This window comes from Erinaceus europaeus, chromosome 14 (genome assembly GCF_950295315.1).
Source record: "Erinaceus europaeus chromosome 14, mEriEur2.1, whole genome shotgun sequence".
Lineage (NCBI taxonomy): Eukaryota > Metazoa > Chordata > Mammalia > Eulipotyphla > Erinaceidae > Erinaceus > Erinaceus europaeus.
In genome coordinates this window covers 85,477,166-85,500,002 of record NC_080175.1, presented here as the reverse complement: position 1 = coordinate 85,500,002, position 22,837 = coordinate 85,477,166, and the positions used below count along the sequence as shown (strand labels likewise).

The following is a 22,837-nucleotide window of genomic DNA, read 5'->3' as shown; positions in this document are numbered from 1 at the left end:
AGTCCCAGCTTCAATCCCCCATACCACCATAAGCCAGAGCTGAGCAGTGCCTGGTATTTAAAAAAAAAAAAAAAAAAAAAGGAAAGGAAGGAAAAGAAAATTTTTGTCTCACAGCCTGCTACCTGCTTACTTCATTGACATGTCCTTACGGATCTTCATGGGTCAAAATTTCCTTTAGAGATGGGAAATACTGCTAGTGACTCCTTTAAAAAACAATCCATAATATTTGCAAGTTATTCCTGAGCCCCAGAAGTATTTTTTTATATTATCACAATTTAGAATGTAATGAAAAAGCACAGAAAACATTTGTAAAAATACAGACAGAGCTTATGGAACAGATAAAAGATTTCTGGAGAAAAAAGACAAAACCTCCCAATTCTGGAATCATTTCTTTGTTTTGGTGGCAGATACTTCACACTAAAGATTGTGATCAATTAGGATCTTTCTGTCTGACATAGGTGAAGGGGTGGGGTTGGATTTGCAATAGAGCTTAATGGAGAAACTTATGACTACTGAGCTTAAAAACACACCCACTGAAAAACGAGTGTGGAGGACTATGGTAGATGTAGGAGAAAGTGACGAAGAGACAAGATAAAGACAAGTGGCACAAAGTGGTGGAGTAAAATAAGTAAGATGAAAAGAAAAGTGCTAAGATGTATGTGGCAGTGGCATAGCGATGTGTGTGTGTGTGTGTGTGTACACACGTACGAAGAAGATTGGCATTTGGGGGCCAGGTGGTGGCGCATCTGGTTAAGTGCTCACATTGCAGTGCTCTAGGACCAGGGTTCAAACCCCTGGTCCCCACCTGCGGGGGGAAGTTTTCACGAATGGTGAAGCTAGACTGCAGGTGTCTCTCTGTCTCTCTCCCTCTCTATCTCTCCTCTTCTCTCAATTTATCTCTGTTTCTATCCAATAATAAATAAATGAAAATTAAAAAAAAAAAAAGACTGGCATTTGATGTGAGGATCTCAAGAACAATAAGAAAACCGAAGAAAGGTAGTTGGAACTGAGAAGGAATAGTTGAACTACGGAGGAAACACATAAGCAGAGACATAAAGGGGGCTGGGTGGTGGCACACTGGGTTAAGCTGGTTACATAGTATGAAGCACAAGGATCCTGGTTCGAGCCCCCAGCTCCCCACCTGTGATGGGGAGGAGGTCGCTTCACAAGTAATGAATGAGGTCTGCAAATGTTTTTCTTCTTTTCCTTCTCCCCCTCCTCTCTCAGTTTCTCTGTCCTATCCAACAACAAAAAAAAAGAATAAAAGTTTAAAAAATGGCCGCCAGGTGCAGTGGATTTGCAGTGTAGGCACCCTGGAGGCAAAAGTGGGAGAGACAGAGAAACATAAAAAGCAGGAAAATACAGCCAGAGGGGATAGGGGCTAGGTTAACAAAGAACTTCAGGTCATAGGGAAGAAGAAAGTCTGGGGTTTTTAAAGTCATTTTAAAGCTTCTCTGAGTAGGATCTAGAATATACCATTATAATGGCTAATAACATCAGGGTTTGTGAAGGGGTGTGTGTGTGTGTGTGTGTGTGTGTGTGTGTGTGTGTGTTTGTACACATAAAGTCTTACTTATACATACTTCATATTGTCACAATACTAAACCACTTCACTTTGGGAAAAGCTACAGTGGAGTCTCATTAACATAGATGATTGTCTTCCAGTTGGTGGTTATTAAAATTAAGGCCAGTCTGAAGTTTTTATTTGCATTAATTACACAAATCAGTGTCTGTTTACTGTATATATGGAAAACAACTGTAAAGCAAATATTAAAGCTTACACAAAGCATTGTTCATAGCACCTTGGAAACTACTAATTAAACTGTGTTATCTACAGTAATTAGAACAATTTGAAATCATGAAATGTGGATTCTAGTTCCTGCTCTGTCATTTACTCTTTGTCCTTGAGCAAGTCATTTGATGTCTCTGAGAATCATTTTTGTAATCTGTAAAACAAGCATTAGGGTACCAGCTGTAAGGTAGTTGGGTCTAAATAAATTTATGTAATCTTACAATAATGAAAATATTAGTATATAAGAAGGTAAAAATCATAACTTTAGAGTAAAAATTCCAGAACCTATATTACTTCAAATGTATTACATATTAGTGAACTGAATAAGAAGAAAATTAATTTTTTCTTCAGAATTTTCCCCCATCCCTCTTTTTTTTTTTTTTTAAGAGAAATCAACAGATATTTATTGAGCACTATTTTGGTGTCACTCTTACTTCCATTTTTCTAAACATAAAGCTTCCTTTACAAGTAAACTAAAGAAAGAGCTATTTAATTAACTATATCTAGTTAGTCATATTATTGGTAAAGTTAGACATAACAAAATTGAGAGAATATTTTCTTGAAAGTAATGAGTCTGTTTTCTTTCTGACATAGTGAACAAATACTTAAGTTCTGAAAATCCACTGTTCTTTGAACTACGTGCTAGATACCTAATTGCTTGTGAACGTATACCTGAAGCAACGGCTCTTATTAAATCTTGTATAAATCACCCAGAAATCAGTAAAGACCTGTACTTCCATCAAGCCCTCATCACATGCCTGTCTATGTTACGTGTAGAAGATCAACTGTTACGGGAGGTATTGTTTCAGATTATGTTTGTCTATAACTATTTTAACCTTACCAAAAAGAAAAAAGTAACCCTTTCTTTACTTTCTTTCTTTGTCATTAAATTAATTTCTACATTATCACCAAAAATTTTTAATTACATTATCTGCACTCTCTTTGAGAATATTCTTCTAAGACAGATTAGAATCTGATATTAACAAATGATGAAATCAATAAAATTTTCCTTTAAAAGCTTTATGTTTAGCTTCTGGTATGAGATCAGTTATTACGACATTGCCTTTTAGTTAAAATTCTAAAAAATTAAATTTTTATGTTTGTTATCTTAAAAATTATTTTAGATTTATATAACTTTATGAGAATGAAAGAGGCTTCAATGTCATTTTGTTGTAACATTAATAAGAAAAAAAAGAACCCTGGCCAATATTGAGCAAAGTAACACTCTTATTTGAGGATCTGGTTTTATTGTTCAGTAATTCATTTAAAGCTGCAGTTAGCAAGAACCTACAGTTAATGTTAAATGAGGATTTTCTGTACCTACTTAATACTTAGCTACAAGGAACTTACTACTGGGCTTTAAGGATATTAAAATTAGTCATTGTAAGTTAAAAGCAGGACTATGTTTTTATACAATTTCTTAGTATCTTTGTAGGAAATAACTAGAAATTTAATTTTTCTGAATGTTTAAACATATATTACAACTTTCTAGATATTTTAATGAGAATTTTTTTTTCTCCTAGCATTTATTGAGGACTGATTGTAAAAGTGGAATTGATATCATCTGTAACACTGAGAAAGAAGGCAAGACTCCATTAGCCTTGAAACTTTGTAAATCCTTTCTTATTCCACAGCTCCAGAGCGGGGATATGTACTGCATCTGGTAAGTATTCTTAATAACTGAAAACACAATTTGGACTTTATATTCTTTTAAAAATTATACTGTGCAAGAAAGAATGGTAAGCTGTAAGACCTAAGATTCAAAAAGAAAATGACTACTAATATATAGTGTAATTTCATAAAGGAAACAATTCAGATTAAATTTGGAGGAGGCCAGGTAGTGGTGCTCTTGGTTAAGCATATACATTACTGTGTGCAGCGACTTGGGTTCGAGCTCCCACTCCCCACTTGCAGTGACCTTGTTTCAGAAGTGGTGAAGCAGGTCTATAGGTGTCTTTCTTTCTCCCTATCTCCCTCTCCCTTCTCAAACTTATCTAATTAAAGGAAGGAAGGAAGGAGAGAAGGAGAAAAATGCCTGGGAGCAGTGGATTTGTAGTGTTGGTACCAAGTCCCAGCAATAATGCTGTTGGCAGAAAAAAAAATTAAATTAGGAGTTAGTTTTAAGAATTAATTTTTGGGGCCGGGTGGTGGCACACCTGGCTGAGCACACATGTTACAGTGTGCAAGGACCCAGGTTCAATCCCCTGGTCCCCACCTACAGGGGAAAAGCTTCACAAGTGGTAAAGCAGGGCTGCAGGCGTCTCTCTGTCTCTCTCCCTTTTTACATTTTTTTAAAATTTATTTTCCCTTTTGTTGCCTTGTTTTATTGTTGTTGTTGATATCATCGTTATTGGATAGGACAGAGAGAAACAGAGACGAGGGGGAAGACAGAGTGGGAGAGAAAGAGACCTGCTTCACCGCTTGTGAAGCGACCCCCCCTGCAGGTGGGGAGTGGGGGGGGGGCTCGAACTGGGATCCTTGCACTTCGCGCCACCTGCACTTAACCTGCTGCGCTACTGCCCAACTCCTGTCTCTCTCCCTTTCTATCACCCCCTTCCTTCTCAATTTCTACCTATCTCTATCCAATAAATAAGTTTTAAAAACTTAAAAAAGAATTAATTTTTTTCAGAATAGTTTTATGTTTCTCACAAAGTCCAGAGGCGGTGTGCAGCTGTCCCCATATTCCCTGTACTCCTGCGTATGCATACTTGTTTTATTATCTCTCGAGAATTTTTTTTTTTTTACCTTGGACTGTTATCACCTGAAGTCCATAATTAACCTTAGGGTTCTCTCTGGTAGGTTTTGACAAAGGAATAATGACATATATCCATTATTATGATACCCTACGTAGTATTTTTACTACGCTAAGAAGCATCTGAATTCTACCTGTTTATGCTCTAGAGTCTATAGTGGTAGGGATAAATGAAAAGAAGTCCACTTGGGCCTCAGGAAACAATACTTTTCTTCTTTTTTCTCCATAGTTTTTTCCAGATTGACTTCTTTCACCTAGTAATATCCATTTACAGTTCTCCCATATCTTTTCATAGCTTCATTGCTCATTTCTTTTTAGAACTGAATAATATTCCATTGTCTTGATTTACAAGTTTATTCATTCACTTAATGAAGGAAATCTAGGTAATTCCAAATTATAACAATTATGAATTATGTTGAACTAACATCTGTGTACGGGTCTTCTATGTATGCACAGAAAGTTCCAGCTCCTATGGGTAAATATTGTGGAGTATGGTTTGTACTTCTCTGATGACAGAAGTGGAATGAATATCTTAAGATAGTCCCTTTCCCATTTCTTACAGGGCTGGTTTAGTGTGTAACTTTTGTTTGTCTGGAAACTTTTCTGTCACTCCTGCAACCCTGAGTGGGTATAGTTTTCTAGGGTGAAGTTATTTTCCATTCAGATCTTTGAATATATTTTGTCATTCCTCTTTGACTCTTAGATTTCTGTTGAGAAATCAAATGTTAGTCTTGTAGGGGTCCTCTTATAAGAGATGCTTCACTTTTCCCTTGCTGCTTTGAAAATCCTTTATTATTATTATTTTTTTAATCAGTGCTATTTTAATGACTGTGGCTACATTCACTTCAGTTTGGATTTCTTTGCTTGGAATTTTGAGAGCTTCTTGTGGTTGACTATATCCTTAACTTGGTAAAAATTCTGTCCCTTTCTTTTGCTTTTCTCTGGCAACAGTATGGTGTAAACCTTTTCATGAGGTTGCCCATAACTATCTTATATATTTTTTATTTGTGTTTTGGGCCATTAGCTTACCATATCAGTGCCTCATGCCACAGAGATATCTTCAGATTATACCTTGTCACATAGAGACTTTTTCTTCTGAGGGAAGGACTTCTCTCTATATCTTTGCCTGTCTTGCTGTATGAAGTCCTCTTTTTTTGCTAATTTAGTATTTATTTGATATAACAGAGAAATTAAAAGGGAAGAAGAGAATGACACCTGTATTGTTGCTTATGAAGCTTCCCTCCTATTGTGAGGAGTTGGGGCTTGAACCTGGGTCATTGCACATCATAATGTGTGTGCTCAGTCAGGTACTCCACCTGGTTGGTGGAGCCAGTCAGGCACTTGAATCTTGTAATTTCTGTGATAGGATGCTAGGTTCAGGAGGTGGTGCAGTGGATAAAACATTGGACTGTCAAAAGACCCTTGTGACTGAAGCTACGAAGTCCCATGTTCAATCCCCAGCACCACCGTAAGCCAGAGCTGAGAAGTGCTCTGGTATTTCTGTATCTTTCTCTCATAAATAAATAAATATTTTTAAAATGAAATGCTGCTCCATGTATTTAGCTGGTTGACTTTATTTTCATGAATTTGTAGTTTCCCTCATAAATAGCTACTTATTTTATGAGACATACCTCAAGCCAGAACTGATTAGTGCTCTAGTAAAAAAAAAAAAAAAAAAAAAGTGATGTAGACAGCATAATGGTTATACCAACAGACTTTCATACCTAAGGCTCCAATGTCCCAGATTCCATCCCCTCCACCACAATATGCCAAAGCTGAGCAGAGCTCTGGTAAAAATAATATTATTATATGTATGTATATGTATTGTCCTAAGAATGGCTATGTATAGTTTTGAATTATTTTTAGAGAAAGTTGCAAAATGTATAAACTTCTAGTGTATTAAACATTCTTTTCTGTAAAACTGAATAAAATGCCCTCCCATCAATTGCTGTACATTTTGTCATTAAATCTCTTGTAGAGATTTGTCACTTAAATGTGGCCCATTTGTTTGCCTTTCATTCATAACACATTCTTTATTTAAATCTCCGCTGTCATCTTTTACTTCATTCAGTGCTGTGTTTTTTTCTTACAATTATTTCCTTAAGACCTTCCCTCTGGGTGTTGGAATACAGTTTATTAACTAGTAAATATTGATGAAATAGCACTGGTTTGTACTATGAAAATTATAAAGACAATAAAAGATTATATGTAACTAACACTTTATTAAATATCAGTGTATACTAGACACTTCATGTAGGTCACTTCATTTATTTTTCTTAATTCTTTTTAGAAAATTGTAAATAGTCAAGTCATGTAGTAGCTAATTTTTGAAATACGAGTTATTAAGTGTAGCATCCTATGTCTTAACTAGTTTAAAGAGTAGGATACTAGATTATGTAATAAACATAATAAAACATAATAAAGTTTTTTTTTAAGATTTTATTTATTAGAAAGATAGGAGGAGAGAGAGAGAGAGAAAGAACCAGACATCACTCTGGTACATGTGATACTGGGGATCGAACTTAAGACCTCATGCTTAAAAGTCCAATGCTTCCCGGACCACATAAATTGATATTTATTTATTTATTTATTTAAGTAAGACATTAACAAGAGACCGCCTTCTGGTGGTCCCCTACACAAAACCATAGGATAGGAGGGGTACAACTCCACACAATTCCCACCACCCGGTCTCCATATCCCATCCCCTCCCCTGATAGCTTTCCCATTCTCTATCCCTCTGGGAGCATGGACCCAGGGTCATTGAGGGTTGCAGAAGGTGGAAGGTCTGGCTTCTGTAATTGCTTCCCCACTGAACATGGGCGTTGACTGGTCGGTCCATACTCCCAGTCTGCCTCTCTCTTTCCCTAGTAGGGTGGGTCTCTGGGGAAGCTGAGCTCCAGGACAGATTGGTGGAGTCGTCAGTCCAGGGAAGTCTGGTTGGCATCATGCTGGCATCTGGAACCTGGGGGCTGAAAAGAGAGTTAACGCTAAACAAAAAAGGGAGAAGACTCAAAACTGTTGACAATAAGCAGGCTAAAACCAAGTAAGTTTAAGGAGTGTTTAGTGCAGTTGACCAACCTAGGAAAAGATTGTCAGCTTTGCAAGGATATGATTAGGTCTAAGTGAGTTAACGTGATGGAAAACAAACTTAAGTCAAAGTATACAAGTATGGAAATTAGGAAAGAAGTCAGAGCTAGAGATGTGAGACCTGGTGAGCTTTCTAAAGGAGTTTGTGTTCAAAAAAGGGGGTGGGAGGAAGTGGGTGGTAGACAAAAATTTATGAATTCCCACATAGCTAGTACAATTTGGAGGTGGAATTTTTGATTTCACCTCTGTGTTGTTTGCTGTTATTTTCCATGTTGTGCTCTCTGCATTGTCTCTAGGCTGTCTGCCTTCACGAAAGTCATTAAGCTATTTTAGATTTAATAGCTGCAGATGTTTGGCCCAAAATATATGTTTATTGGTTATTGTAAAACTCTAGATTATGATGCCTTATGTAACTTTTCTGACATGTTTTTAAAAATTCTAATTTGTCAAAATTTGATATCCAAATATATCAATTATCTTAGGATTTCATTTGCCTCAAAACTAATAGCTACTACCTTACTCTTCTTTTCAGTTTGGCTTATTGTACATGGCCCATAGCTTTTATAGTTAAAAGTACTACATCTCCATGGAAAAACTGAAAACAGATGTTATAAAACGTAAAACTTTAGAATCAGCACTATTGACATAACATACTTACATTTTTAGTCTTTTTAGTGTTAAAAATAAAAATATGAACCATTTCTTTGTCGAAAGTCTGTAACAATGATGTCTACAGGGATAACTAAAGAATAAAAAAACTTTTTAATTAAGGTCTAGATGTATTAGTACTCGTACTAAGATTACTGTTTATTTTATTTAAATACTACAGATGCCTCAGGTTTGTAGGTATGTGATGGATCTTCATTCCTTACCACTGTAACATGGCTCTGTATGGCACCCTACCTCCCCGGCTTCAGTTAGTTCCGTACCGGTAGCAGAAGTAGCTTGGGGGTAACATAAAGATAGATTAACACACACCTTCTATACCTTCTAGGCAGGGCACTATTGAAGCAGAGAAAGATAGGTAATGTCTGTTTTTTTTTTTTTTTTTTAATAAACTGTATTTTTGATATTTCTCTTTTTCTCATTTACAGGGAGTTGATTTTCATATGGAGTAAACTTCAGCTTAAGGCTAATCCTTCAAAACAAGTTTTTGTAGATCAATGCTACCAGCTTTTAAGAACAGCAACTAATGTGAGAGTAATATTTCCTTTCATGAAAATCATTAAAGATGAGGTAAATAGGATATATTTATCCCTTCATTTTAAATGAAATTTAAATGACAGATTACTGAAACTTGAATCTTTTATGACAAACTTTACTGATTATAAAATTAAAGAGGAGAATTTTAAGGCCATATTCTCTATATAACACATTCTTCCCTAACTCCAACCTCAACTCCCAGCATTGCACAAATGGTAAACACAAATAAATAATTGAAAAGTGTTTTTTAAAAGTTGCTTAAAATTTAATATGGGAACCACTGCTTCCATAAGAAGCTGTTAACTCTTACCGTATAATTAAAGCCATTTGCCACTTAGAATAACCTCTGTTCTGTATGTAAAATATTAATATGTAGATAAACTTTGCATATGTTCACTGTTACAGAAAAAAACTGAGTTCATAGTTTAAGTGTGCTATTTAGGTAAAAAGGAGTACTGAGTTCTGAGGCATTTTTGAAACCTGAGAACTCTTTTTTTCTTTTAGGGTTTATTTTCATGAGAGAGAAGAGGAGAGAGAAAGAGAGACAGAACAGACCACTCAGCTTTGATATATGGTGGTGCTGGAAATTAAATTGGGACCTCAGGCATGAAAGTGTGTTGTGCAGCTGCTGTACTGTCTCCCCAGTTTTTGTTGTTGTTTTTTAGAGCTACTTAATAAAATAAAAGATTTATCTATGTACTTATTAATGGGTTGGGGGTTGCAGAAAGAAACAGAGAATTACTGTGCATATTGATTGTCAAGAATTGAACTCAGGACCACAAGTAAGGCACTCTTATCTGTTGCACTACCTCTTAGGCTGCGAAATCTAAAGACCATTTTTAAGATGTTTCCATGAAATTACAGTAAAAAACATGTTTCCTGTCCTGAAGTGAATTTTCACAAACCATTTTCAAGTACATACAATACTATATGACTCTTAAGTAGGTAGGAAATTTGTCTTCTATATCTGAAAATATTCTCATTGACTACTAATAGAAATTAGGATATAAAGATAAGGCTAAAGCAACCCTGAATTTTAAGTTGCTTCAAGTTACTGAATCATTATATGGGTTACTGTTAAATATGTAAGAAGGCATCCTTTATATAATATGTATTTCATTGTTTCTTACATATTTATCCATTTATCACATTCATTACCACATCACTCAGTAGATATATGAAGATGTAGTGATCATATCCCCATGGCATAAAGTTAGCAGCATTGTATCAGAATTTGCTGTTGTTTTAGTTCCTATTTATTTAACATATAAATAGCTTCATTATTAAATAATGAAATGTTACTCAAATCCAGTGTCAAGTAGACATGCTTCCACTAAAAAAAAAAAAACAAGGGGAGAAGTATATCATAAAAACACTTAGCTTTTTAAAAAATATATATATATTTATTTAGTAAGAATCAACTGAAATTTTTTTAAAGATGGAATGTTATAAAAAGAAATAGTTCTTAATTGTTGATACTCTACTAAAAGAGACTATTATCTGATGGGGTAGGTCATTCATGTACCTTCCTGGAAGGAGACACAGAAAATGCTGTGTGAGTTAAGAAGGAGGCATTATAGAAGGCATGTCTAAAAGGGCTTCATAGGGAAAGATAGGAACGATAGATTAGGATAATAGCATTTCTAGAAGGTTTCGAGCTTAGAGAACATATTTGCCTTACTGTTCTCAGAACTGCCCGGTGGTATTAATAGGGTAGCATTTTTCTTTATTAAATGGGAAGCATCTGGGAAATGAAAATGTAACTACTAGCAGGAGAGATTGCAGGGGTATCCCTGAGGTCCTAAAAGAGCTTGGATGTTACACTAAAAATTAGAACATCCACCATAAAGGATTTCAGGAGGTAAGGAAGTAATCTGTTCCCTTGTGTGATGTTCCTGAAAATTGTAAACTTGGGGAGTTGGATATATGAGTAAAGATAGGGGTTATTATGTAAAAGAAAGATGGGAAATTAAAAAAAAAATTAAATTATCTTTATTTATTAGATAGAGACAGCCAGAAATCAAGAGGGAAGAGGGTGTTAGAGAGGGAAAGAGACAGAGAGATACCTACAGCCCTGCTTCACCTCTCATGAAGCTTTCCCCCTGCAGGTGGGGACCAGGGACTTGAACCCAGGTCCTTGCGCACTATAATGTGTGCACTTAACCAGGTGCGTCACCACCTGGCCCCGGGAAATTTTGTTTTTAACCAGTAGATTTTTTTAAATTTTCTATTCCTAGAAATACCAATGGGAATATCTAATGTCATAAATAGAAATTTGAATTAAAGAATAATTCTAAGATGGAAATAAAGAATTTATAGGAGGGAATTACAGTCAGTGGACTAATAAGATCCCACTCACTATAAACATTTATTCAAAGATATTTGCTCAATTCTTTGCTAACCATAAGAGGGTATAACAGTGATGTAATATCCTTGTGACTTAAGGCATACATGGATTTTTTTTTTTTTTTTAATAAGTATAAGATTCTCAATGGAAATAACAGATCTTTAGCTTTATCCCAGTAGAGTTAAAAATGGTGTCAAATTTTTCAGAGTAGAGTGTATTATCAAAAGAATGAATAGAAAATATGTCAGAATTTACGAGCTAGATAAATTGGTAATACAATGGTGCAAGTTACGGTCTGCCTGTGGAATTCTAAGTAGGTAAGCATGGCAGTGTAGCACATAGGGACTCAGAAATCATCAGACTTGCCATTTATGACATACTGTATGCAGGAAGTGTATGTGTGTGTGTACATAATTGGAAAGATGTGTTTTCATCTTTATAGGCAGAAAAGTGTTTATATGATTCCAAATCATGAAAGGCATTATTTGTAAATAATTTGAGCTAAGGTGTAAGACAACAAAATCAGAAGTAAAAGCTGATCCGGTTATCTTTGGGTCATTGGGCCATCAGTTAATGTTGCAAAGCTTTAATAATTTTTAGATAATTTAAAGTGTATTGTTCTTGATTTGGAAAGATTGTAGTTAGCTTTTTGTGTAAGCCACACTTTTCCCTTATTTGAGTAAATTTTATTTATTGCAAGAAAAGTGACTCATGTTATCTAGTGCAGCTTTATGAGTTTCTACAAGCAGTTTGAAAAGTTTTATTTATTTATTATTGGATAGAGACAGAGAGAAATTGAGAGAGGAGGTGGAGAGAGACCTGCAGCCCTGCTTCACCATTCGCGAAGCTTTCCCCCTACAGGTGGGACCAGGGACTTGAACCTATGTCCTTGTACACTGTAATATGTGTGCTTGACCAGGTGTGCCACTGCCTGGCCCCCTTAAGTTTTAACAACTAAAATGTGGTACTTTTATTTGAAAACATATAGGTTAGCGCTGATATTATAGAACATGAGAATGATAGTCCAGGAGATTTAAGTATTTTGTACTGTGATTAGATTGACCTCTCAAATTTGAAAGCTAAATAAAATGAAAACTAAAGTGGCATCTTTTTTAAGGTTATCTTCGAGTTAAAAAAAAATGAAATGAGAAGTCTGGCGGTAGTGCAGTGGGTTAAGCACACGTGGCACAAAGCGCAAGGACTGGAGTAAGGATCCCAGTTCAAGCCCCCAGCTCCCCACCTGCACGGGAGTCGCTTCACAGGCGGTGAGGCAGGTCTGCAGGTGTCTATCTTTCCGCCTCTTTCTCTTCGCCTCTTCTCCATTTCTCTCTGTCCTATCCAACAACAACGACATCAATAGTAACTACAACAATAAAACAAGGGCAACAAAAGGGAATATAAATAAATATTTTTTTTAAAAAAGAATGAAATGTGTTTTAAAAGTATATTCACTAAGGAAAACTGCATACTTGCAATAAATAGTATGTTTACTCAGTTTTCATTTCAAAGTTGTATTTTTAAAAATAAAACGTAAAAAAGTTAGAAATTAAACTAGTTTAAAGCACTTAGTAATAATAGTTTTCTTTTTCTTTTTACAGGTTGAAGAAGAAGGCTTGCAGATTTGTGTTGAAATATGTGGCTGCGCTTTACAACTAGACCTTCAGGATGACCCCAAAACAAAATGTCTCATTTATAAGACAATTGCACACTTTTTGCCAAATGATTTGGAGATTCTCAGGATTTGTGCACTATCAATATTTTTTCTTGAGCGCTCCTTGGAATCTTACAATACTGTTGAAGAACTATATAAACATCCAGATGAAGAGTATAATGAAGGCACAAGCAGTGTTCAGAATCGTGTTCGTTTTGAACTACTTCCAATTTTAAAAAAAGGGTTATTTTTTGATCCTGAATTCTGGAACTTTGTAATGATTAAGAAAAACTGTGTGGCATTACTGAGTGATAAATCAGCAGTGAGATTCCTAAATGAAAGCGCACTGGAAAACTCTAATCTAAGTAAAGCAGTGGAACAGCAGTGCTTCGGCGAAGGGCTTGACTCCCTTACAGCTCACAACACTGGAGAGCTCGATTCCGATACTGATGTTTTATCTGGAGTGCAATCTAAAGGCCATACTAATACCAAGAAAACCCTTACATCTCTTCATACTTCTAAAGTAGATCATAATGTTCCAAGGCATAGGTGTGTGTTATGTAACAAGGAATTTCTAGGTGGTCACATTGTAAGGCATGCTCAGGCTCATCAGAAAAAGGGCAGCTTTTCATGTGTGATATGTGGCAGGAAATTTAGAAACAGAGGACTTATGCAGAAGCATTTAAAGAATCACGTTAAAAAAATACAAAGACAGCAAATTGCTGCAGCTCAACAGGAAGAAACCCCTGCTTTGGAAGAAAGAAATTGTTCTAGCTCTTTGATTTCCTTTGAAAATGGAAATTCTGAGACTAAAGATTTGGAAACAGATACTACTTCTGCTCCCAGTGGTGGAAACAAAGTTATTCCTGCACATGCTGCTGAGTTAACTGCAATTCCTCTAAATGCATCAGAAGATATTACTGAAAATGGTAATCCTAATATATCTTTAAATAACGTCTCAGAGCCGTTACCTGTATGTGAAAACGACTACGAAGAAGAGGATGAGGAAGAAGGTGATTATGAAGAAGATGATTATGACCTAAATCAAGAGACTTCGGTACTTCATAAAATCAATGGAATGGTGTGCCACCCAGAAGATATATATGCCACAGACCAAGAAGGAAATTTTAAGTGCCCTGCTCTTGGCTGTGTCAGGATATTTAAAAAAATTGGATTTCTAAATAAACATGCAAGAACTGTACATCCAACTGATTTAAATGTGCGGCAAACAGTAATGAAGTGGAGTAAGGGGAAGTGCAAATTCTGTCAAAGGCAGTTTGAAGATTCTCAGCATTTTATAGATCACCTTAATAGACACAGCTATCCAAATGTATACTTCTGTTTGCATTTTAATTGCAATGAGTCTTTTAAGCTGCCATTCCAGCTTGCTCAGCATACAAAAAGTCATAGAGTATTTCAAGCTCAGTGTAGTTTTCCAGAATGCCATGAGCTTTTTGAAGATCTTCCTCTGTTATATGAACATGAAGCTCAGCACTATTTAAGTAAAACACCAGAGTCATCTGCACAACCAAGTGAAGCAACTCTATGGGATGTTCTTACAGACTCCAGTCCTCATTGTCAGGAAAAAGACTCACCTATTAATGAGAAACAATCTGTTAGTCTGCCAGTTTCTACAGAACCAAAGACATGTATAGAAAGTAATGAAAAGAAAAAAGACAGTTTAGTTCAGAATGGAAATGAACATTCTGATGACACTGTTTCTGAAATAAGCTTGAAAGACCAAAAGTTGCCTAACACAGAGCCAAATTCCGAAGAGAATCGTAGTGTTAGAGATCTAGTCAATGGGCACACTCCATCGGGTCCTGCTTTGAAAAGTGATACAAATAGAATCAGGACAGAAAATGGTTCTGTTTTACCCAGTGTTGTACCACAGGAACACAGCGCCCAGCCAGTATCTCAGGCACCTTCTAAACCAAATCAGACAAGTGAACACACTTCATATGGCTTAATTTTAACAAAGCCATATGTGCGGCCATTGCCTCCCAGCTACCTTGATGAACGGTACCTTAGTATGCCAAAACGCAGAAAAATTTTGACTGATAAAGTAGATTCCTGTTCCGATCAAGAGAATGTTAGTAAAAAAGCAGTGAAAAGACTAAGATGTGGCAAATGCCTGACCACCTACTGTAATGCAGAAGCACTTGAGGCTCACCTTGCACAAAAGAAATGTCAGACACTCTTTGGATTTGATTCAGATGATGAAAGTAAGTTTTCTGTCTTTTCAGTAGGTCTGTCTGTAGAAATGGAAAATGCCATAGATTTTTAAGATTAAAATAATTTCCATTTGCACAGCACTAACTCCATGTTATCTCCCTTAATCTTTATGGTCACTGGGATATGGTACTACTAAAAAATAGCTCCAGAAACTAACATTCACAAGTTAGTTTGCATAGGCCCAGACCTGTGAACTCATAGAAGCCAAAACTTAAGTATTTTTCATAGTTTTTTTTTCTTTTTTTTTTTAATTTTTAATTATTCCCTTTTGTTGTCCTTGTTATTTTATTGTCGTAGTTATTGATGTCATTGTTGGATAGGACAGAGAGAAATGGAGAGAGGAGGGGAAGACAGAGAGGGGGAGAGAAAGACAGACACCTGCAGACCTGCTTCACCGCCTGTGAAGTGACTCCCCTGCAGGTGGGGAGCCGGGGGCTCGAACCGGGATCCTTACACCAGTCCTTGTGCTTTGCGCCACATGCGTTTAAACCGCTGTGCTACCACCTGACTCCCAGTTTTTTGTTCTTAACCCTTCAGGATAGCTGAAGATTTTCTCCATTCCAAGTTTCATCAGTACAGATTCTAGAAAGAGGTGTCTTTTTTTTTTTTTTTTGCATGCCAGAATATAAACTAAGTTCAACCTTTATTAGTTTTTTAAAATACCAGAAAATAATTTTTTAAAAAATCTTCAAAAGCAGTTTCCCTTTCTACTAATGTCAATATTATCAATTAAACAGAAATCTTAATTTAGAATTCCAGCTGAACATCTATAACATTTAAATTAATATGAGGTGTTCTGTTTTACAGGTGCCTGATAAAAAAATGTTTCAGAAAGATCTGTCGATCAAGCAGTAGTGTGAAAAAAGCACTACAAGAACATGCATCATCAGTTGCTATTTCCCTGATGGCCTTAATTTTAGAGCGGTCTTGGATTACTAAAGATAAAGACTAAGCACATTTTCTAGAATGAACTCACAAAGGAGATGTGCTGGTGTAGAGAGCAAAAAAGTTATTACAAAACTCCCAAAGTACCAGTTATCCAGTAAAACCACAATTTAACATAGTTGATGATTAATTGCAGCATATTCAGTTTCGCTTATGTGAGAAACATTCAGGCAACCACTCAGCAAGAAAAACCAGCTATGGCCTTACAGAAAGGGAAAATTAGCCCATTATATAGGGGGTGAGGGTGGTAGTTTACAATAAACAAAGTATTCTACAAAAATGTTTTCATTCATAAGAGTATTTCCTCCTTTCCGGTCAAACTTGGTTTAAAGAATCATTGCTATTTGGTGTATTACAATTTAGAAAGTGGTACATGGAAATACAATCTCATCAATGACCATACTTTCCATAGAATATTACAACATCAAATTTTCAAATCAGACAGGTAAAAAAGTTGAACGGCATGCCAGCATTGGAAATTTAAAAACAAGACAGCAAAGCTTCACTAACAAGCTCTTGATAGAATCTTCCACTCTCCATTTTTGTAAAACAAATGTTTGTTAAGTCTTTGAAAGGCACAGTGTCAAGTTAATGGAAAATGTGCTAGGAGTAGGTTTGAAGACAGTTGGGTTGAATCTAAGACCATTCAAGGTTTGAAGGAAAACACTGAATTGCAAATTCCTCAATGTGAATAATGGTATAAGCACACTGGGTTATTTCTGTTTGTATATAGAGTAGTGCTAGGGCATTGCTTGATGACTCATAGTAAAGTCCTTTAGACATTAATGTGACTTATCTAAGTATTGTCCTATAACTGTACAACTGGCTCTAAAAGGAAAAAACAAATGTCAGCCAAGAATCAGGTCAAGAATTCATTGGCTTTGTTCAATTAGGAGAGTTCATTTGAAAGCCATACTACTCATAATTTCTTATTTATTAAAGATGAATTTGGTCAGAATAATAACTTTTATATATATAAATATATAAAAGGAAATATTTACACAAAAATTTGCACAGTAAGATATACTGGTGCATTTATTTTCTTTGATGACCAGTAATTTCCTAAGATTTTAACTTAATAATAACTTGACAAAAAGCAAACAAAAAAAATGTTTTCAAAAAGCCCTCTCAGATGTTTTCCAAATACCCGTTCTCTAGAAGTGGAACCTTAAAGACCTCCTTTTACCTAAATGTATGTTGACTTACAGCAAGGACAAAGGCAAAAGCCTTTTAAAAATGCAGCTACTAATATACCAATATCAAGAAAATATCCCTATTATTTCAACTAACACAGTTTTGCCCAAAGTAGATTAATCACATCAGACCCTACTATTAGACATTTTTGGGCAGCAAAGCTTTTTGAATTAGTTTACTCAGGAAGTAGAACATTTCTTCCAGGGTAGTAGTCAGACTTTATTATAGAGTTTGGATTTGCAGGCCTTGGTAGATCAGATTTAGAAAATGAAGTTCCCAACATTACTACTCTCTTTATCACAGGCACTCACTACTATGCAACTGGTTGTCAGAAGTCCGTTCCAGTCAGATTTAGGTTTGTTTTTGTTGTGTTATGTAGCCTATATTAGGCTGTATAATATATATTTAAATAGCAGATAAGTAAACACAACTCAGTCTGATTTTTAAATTCTTTTAGGTTCACTGAAAACATTTTCCACACTTCCTGCTACTAAAAATTTAATACTTGAGTTCTATTTTAGTTCAGTCTAAAAATATATCCTGTAATAAAAAGTCTGTTTGAAAATTACTTTGTTTGGACAGTGACATTTTTTGAAATACAATTTCTTTGTAATTTTTCCAAAAGATTAAAGTTATAACTTCAGCTTTTGCCATTTTAACTTGTTTTTACAAGATGTAACTGTTGATAGAAACTCTTATCCATGAAGATTAATTTTACAGTTTGTACCAAGATGTCTTAAACAAATTTCTCTTGGTCTTTTGTTTCTTTCTTCATGTTTCCTTCTTCCTTTGTGTTGGTGAGAAAAAACTTCTGAGAAGCTGAGGCCAGGTGGTTTATATATAGCTAAGTCAAAGAATATTTTATAAAATTCTATTTGACCACACTGTTCTAACCTCATATATTTTTTCAAATACTTGCTATTGAATGTGTACAATGTACTATGTATGTCGTATAAAACAAACCGAAATCGTTTTGTTTTCGTGGGTGCGTAAACTTTCAGCAGCTCTAACTTGGAATTCAGAAGATAAAAAAAAAAAGTTACTTATTTCTCAGATCCCTCTTTTTCTCTCCTAGTTCTTTTGAGATGTGTTTCTCTTACATTTGTTTTAAATAAAAACTTCCTCCAAAACACTAAATATTAACTTTCTGCTATGTTTCTGTAAGGTCAAGAAAATTGCAAATCTGGATTTTTGCTGCACAGACATTATGAAGGAGGCAGAAAGGGGGGTTCTCTGTGGATAGGGACACTGGTACTTTGGGCTTTAGCCATATTCATTGTTTTTAAAACCACCAACTATATAACGAGTAGAAAATTAGTATTGCTGAACTTGTGATTCTTTTCAGATCACACTGGAAGGTTCAGAAGTACTCCTTTCTTGTTTGGTTAAACTGTTGTGTGGATAAAAAACCTAAAAGGGATGATAGTGCTTATTTTTTAATTTATTTGGTACTGTAAAACACTTTTCAGAATGACTAAATGCTGCATATGCATTTTGGTAATGTTAATATGTGAACGATATTACTGATTCAGCAAGAAAGGAAATCTGTGCTTCCTTGTTGAAAATTATTTTACTTTGCATTTTATAAGAGTACAGATTAAAACTGAGCCATTGAACTGCAATAAATCAACAATAGTGTCTCACTTCAAGAAAATTTTGTACTGTACATAGATTTGTTCAATAAAACATTGTCCTTGGTAAAGAAGTGTTCAATTTCATGTAGCACATTGATTCAATAGGAATTCTTAGGCTTAAGATACATTAAATAAATTCATGTTAGGTTTCATTGAAAGAGACTGAGCTATTTAAGTTACTATTGCCATATTAAGAATATTTTAGTAAATTAAAACAATAATAAAAATACAAAGGCTTACACAAAATAGACAACTTTTTATACTATTTTAAACTAATGTCCATTGCAGAAACTACAAGTTGTTAGCTTGTTGGCTGCTAAAGTCATCTCAGTTAAATAGGTTCAGATACAGTATTACGTGCAAACTTTGGGAAAGTCAAAGTCACAACCTGAAAAGCAAGGCAGTGGACGGATTTACTACATTGTTGAAATTCTTCAAAAATGACTAGCTTTGGTGGCACACAGAACAACTGTCAGGGTTTCAAATTAGATGTAAATGATGATGGCTACTGTTCCTACAAAGCATTTCAATAAGAAAATGTAAGCCCTTTAATAATCTGTATCTAAAAATCATGTCCTTGTCTATGAGGGTTCTTATTACTGGTTCACTAACCAAAAAAAAACCAACACTACTGGCTGTGATTGGAAAATCTAGGGCTTAAAAGTAGGAAAAGACATTTTAAAGGAGCCAGCACTGCATGTGAAAGGACAGATACTTTAATACAGTCAATGTACATATTGCAGTCATTTTTTCAAAAATACTATGAGAGGGCTGGCAACATTGCACTGCTTTGCCATGTGTGTCACCCCAGTTCAAGCCCACATTAAAGAAAGCTTTGATCCTGTGGCCTCTGCTTTCTCTGTCTCTCAGAACAACTAAATAACAAAAATACTGTGGAAAACTTATCAAAGCACTAGACAACTAACATCTAGAAAATTCAGTCTGACTTACGTTGTCAAAGGACTTAGTAAACTAAAAAACATATATAGCTACTGGAGACATCTTGACTGTCCACTTTTGCCTTTTCTGAGAGTTGAGGAATTCTGGGGAGCAGTCAGATTTCATAAGTGTCTCCAAGATGCTTTAAATGGGGTACCATCCACATAAATTTCCTGATTTCAGCTAATTCTAGGGATCGGGATTTCAGCGATGGGGGTGTGGTGGCGTGTCCAGTTGAGTGTACACATCATGCATGAAACCAGGGTTCAAACCCAGGTCCCCACCTGCAGGGGGAAGCTTCACAAGCAGTAAAGCTGCCGGTGTCTGTCCTTCCCCTCTCAATTACTGATTCTGTCAATTTAAAGAAAAGTAAGAAATGGCCCATGGGAGTGGTGGATTTGCTGTCCAGGTACTGAGTGCCACTGATAACCCTGGTGGCAGGAAAAAAAAAAAAAAAAACGATTTTAACTCTTACCTCAAAAGATGTAATGCAGCCACTACAACAGTCTGAAATAAAACCTGAAAATAAAGTGATTTGTGCCTTATTTAGGGATGCTGGATACTGTGACTTATCTTGGACCAGCTACTTTATATGTTACTCTATTAAAACATTTGAAAGACATTAAGACACCAGGGCTCTGAAAAAGTCAATCATGGCTGAAATCAGGCATCTATTAAGTGAAGAGATGGGACTGAAAAATCAGAAATGGGCTGGGCTATAGCGCGGTGGGTTAAGCTCATGGCAAGAAACTTGAGGACCGGTGTAAGGATCCAGGTTCGAACCCTGGCTCCCCACCTGCAGGGGAGTCGCTTCACAGGCGGTGAAGCAGGTCTGCAGGTGTCTGTCTCTCCTCCATTTCTCTCTGTCCTATCTGGCAACAACAACATCAATAACAATAATTTAACCACAACAATGGTAAAAACAGGCAACAAAAAGGAAAATAAAATATTAAAAAATAGGTAAGTCTTAAAAAACCAGAAATGTCCCTTTAAAATCATGCCATTCATAAGTAGAGTGTGAATGGACCTGTTGTCTCTTAAGTAGTGGTGTACTTGCTGAGCAGTGATTTCAGATACAAAGAAGGATTAAAGGGAGCGACAGACGTAACTGACTGACGAAATTCATTTTTCTACCAGCAGTGATTTCTATAGTTTGGCAACCATAGTATCAGAATCCACATCACCAGAGAACTTGTTAGAAATGCCAGGGTGGGGGTAGATAGCATAATGGTTATGTAAAGAGTCTCTCATACCTGAGGCTCCAAAGTCCCAGGTTTAATCCCCCTCACCACTATAAGGCAGAGCTGAGCAGTGCTCTGGTTAAAAAAAAAAAAAAATCATTTTTGTTAGATAGGGAGGGGGAGATAGACCTGCAGCACTGCTTCAAATTTGTGAAGCTTTCCCCCTGCAGGTAGGGACTAGGGGCTTAACCTGGGTCCCTGTACATTATAATACAACCAGGTGTGCCACCACCCAGCCCCAAGACTGAATCAGGCTTAACAAGGTTGCCAAGAGATTCTGATAAATGCAGGGATTTGAAAACCACAGGTTTAGTAAGACTTTTTTTTTTTTTAATCTTCCTAGAAGATAAACTGTTTCCCTTAAGATTCATACTGCCATCTTTAAAACGATTTACAAGACATTTGAGGAAGTAAGCTATTAATATGAATTTAAATAACTACTATGGAAATAATGGAAGAAGCAGGCAATGGTACCACATGGAACCACCTGGTATAGTGGAGTTGTGCTGGGATATCTTCCTCTAAGCAAAAAAAGTTTAAGATAGAGGCAGAGAGAGTGAAAGGCCACGGTACTAACGCCTGCAATGAATGTCGTGGGGTCTGGGTTCAAACCTGGGCTGCACACAGGGCAAAGCAGCACACTACCCAAGTGAGCTGTTTTGCTAGCTCAAAAGCAAAGATATTTTTGAAAGTATTCATAGGGGTAACTACCAGAATTCCTCTTTATTTTGTCATCACCTGGGCTTCACAGCTTTTGAATGATAGGAAAAGAAACTGTAGCATCAAGCTTCCCCCAGTTTGGGGTGTGGGTGGGAGTTCAAGCAGGTGGGCTTGCTTGAACTTGGGTCATGCTCTTGGTAGGAACTGTCTTGCCAGCCCAGAATGTGATTTAAAGAAATGAGTTGTGGGGCCTTAGTTTACCCAGCAGTCCTAGCATGGTAGCTTTATGATTATGGAGTTTTCAGCAGTTAAGTGCATCCCATTGATTCCAGACTTTCACATGCATTAAAAATGTATGTTCTCAGGAGTCGGCGGTAGCGCAGTAAGTTAAGCGCAAGTGGTGCGAGATGCAAGGACCGGCATAAGGATTCCGGTTCAAGCCCCCGGCTCCCCACCTTCAGGGGAGTCGCTTCACAGATGAAGCAGGTGTCTTTTTTTTCTCTCCCCCTCTCTGTCTTCCCCTTCTCTCTCCATTTCTCTCTGTCCTATCTAACAACAGTGACATCAATAACAATAATAACTACAACAACAATAAAAAAGGGCAACAAAAGGAAAATAAATATACAAAAAAAATTTTTAAGTATGTTTGCAAGACTAAAGTTTGTGGGGTAAGGGAGATGGCATAACGGTTATGCAAAGAGACTTTCTTGCCTTAATGGTTATGCAAAGAGACCTTCTTACCTGAGGCCTCAAAGTTTCAAGTTCACCGCCCCCCCCACACACATAAGCTAGAGCTGAACAGTGCTTTGGTAAAAAAATAAAAATAAATAAAGTTTGTGAAGGACCTGATGCTGTCCTTCTTGTAATGTCTGTCCTTCCTGTAATGATTTTTAATACTTTTCACACTAGAACTCTGAATGGAAAGTGAGAAAGAGCCATTCAGACACCTAAGAGGAAAAATAAGTATCAAGAGCTAAGGTTCTGAGTCAGGAATGTGCATGGCAAATTTAAAGAACAAATAAAGGGGGCCCGGAGGTGGAATACCAGGTTAAGTTTGAATACCACCATGTGCAAGGACCTGAGTTCAAGCCCTGGTCACCACCTGAAGGAGGAAGCTTCATGAGTGGTGAAGCAAGTCTTCAAGTCCATGTCTCTCT

At 36.3% G+C, this 22,837-nt stretch overlaps 1 protein-coding gene across 2 annotated transcripts in view; it reads left to right on the top strand.

The window, feature by feature from the left end:
• ZNF654 (zinc finger protein 654) overlaps positions 1 to 18,928 on the top strand; it is a 61,454-nt gene extending 42,526 nt beyond the window's left edge. For both annotated transcript variants that reach the window (XM_060172109.1, XM_060172108.1), the window contains 5 exons: positions 2,387 to 2,589; positions 3,316 to 3,455; positions 8,726 to 8,867; positions 12,780 to 15,057; positions 15,875 to 18,928. In XM_060172109.1, coding sequence (XP_060028092.1) covers positions 2,387 to 2,589; positions 3,316 to 3,455; positions 8,726 to 8,867; positions 12,780 to 15,057; positions 15,875 to 15,882 — 2,771 coding nt within the window. In that variant the 3' untranslated portion in view covers positions 15,883 to 18,928. The remainder of the gene's footprint in view (positions 1 to 2,386; positions 2,590 to 3,315; positions 3,456 to 8,725; positions 8,868 to 12,779; positions 15,058 to 15,874) is intronic.
• The last annotated feature ends 3,909 nt before the right edge of the window (positions 18,929 to 22,837 follow it).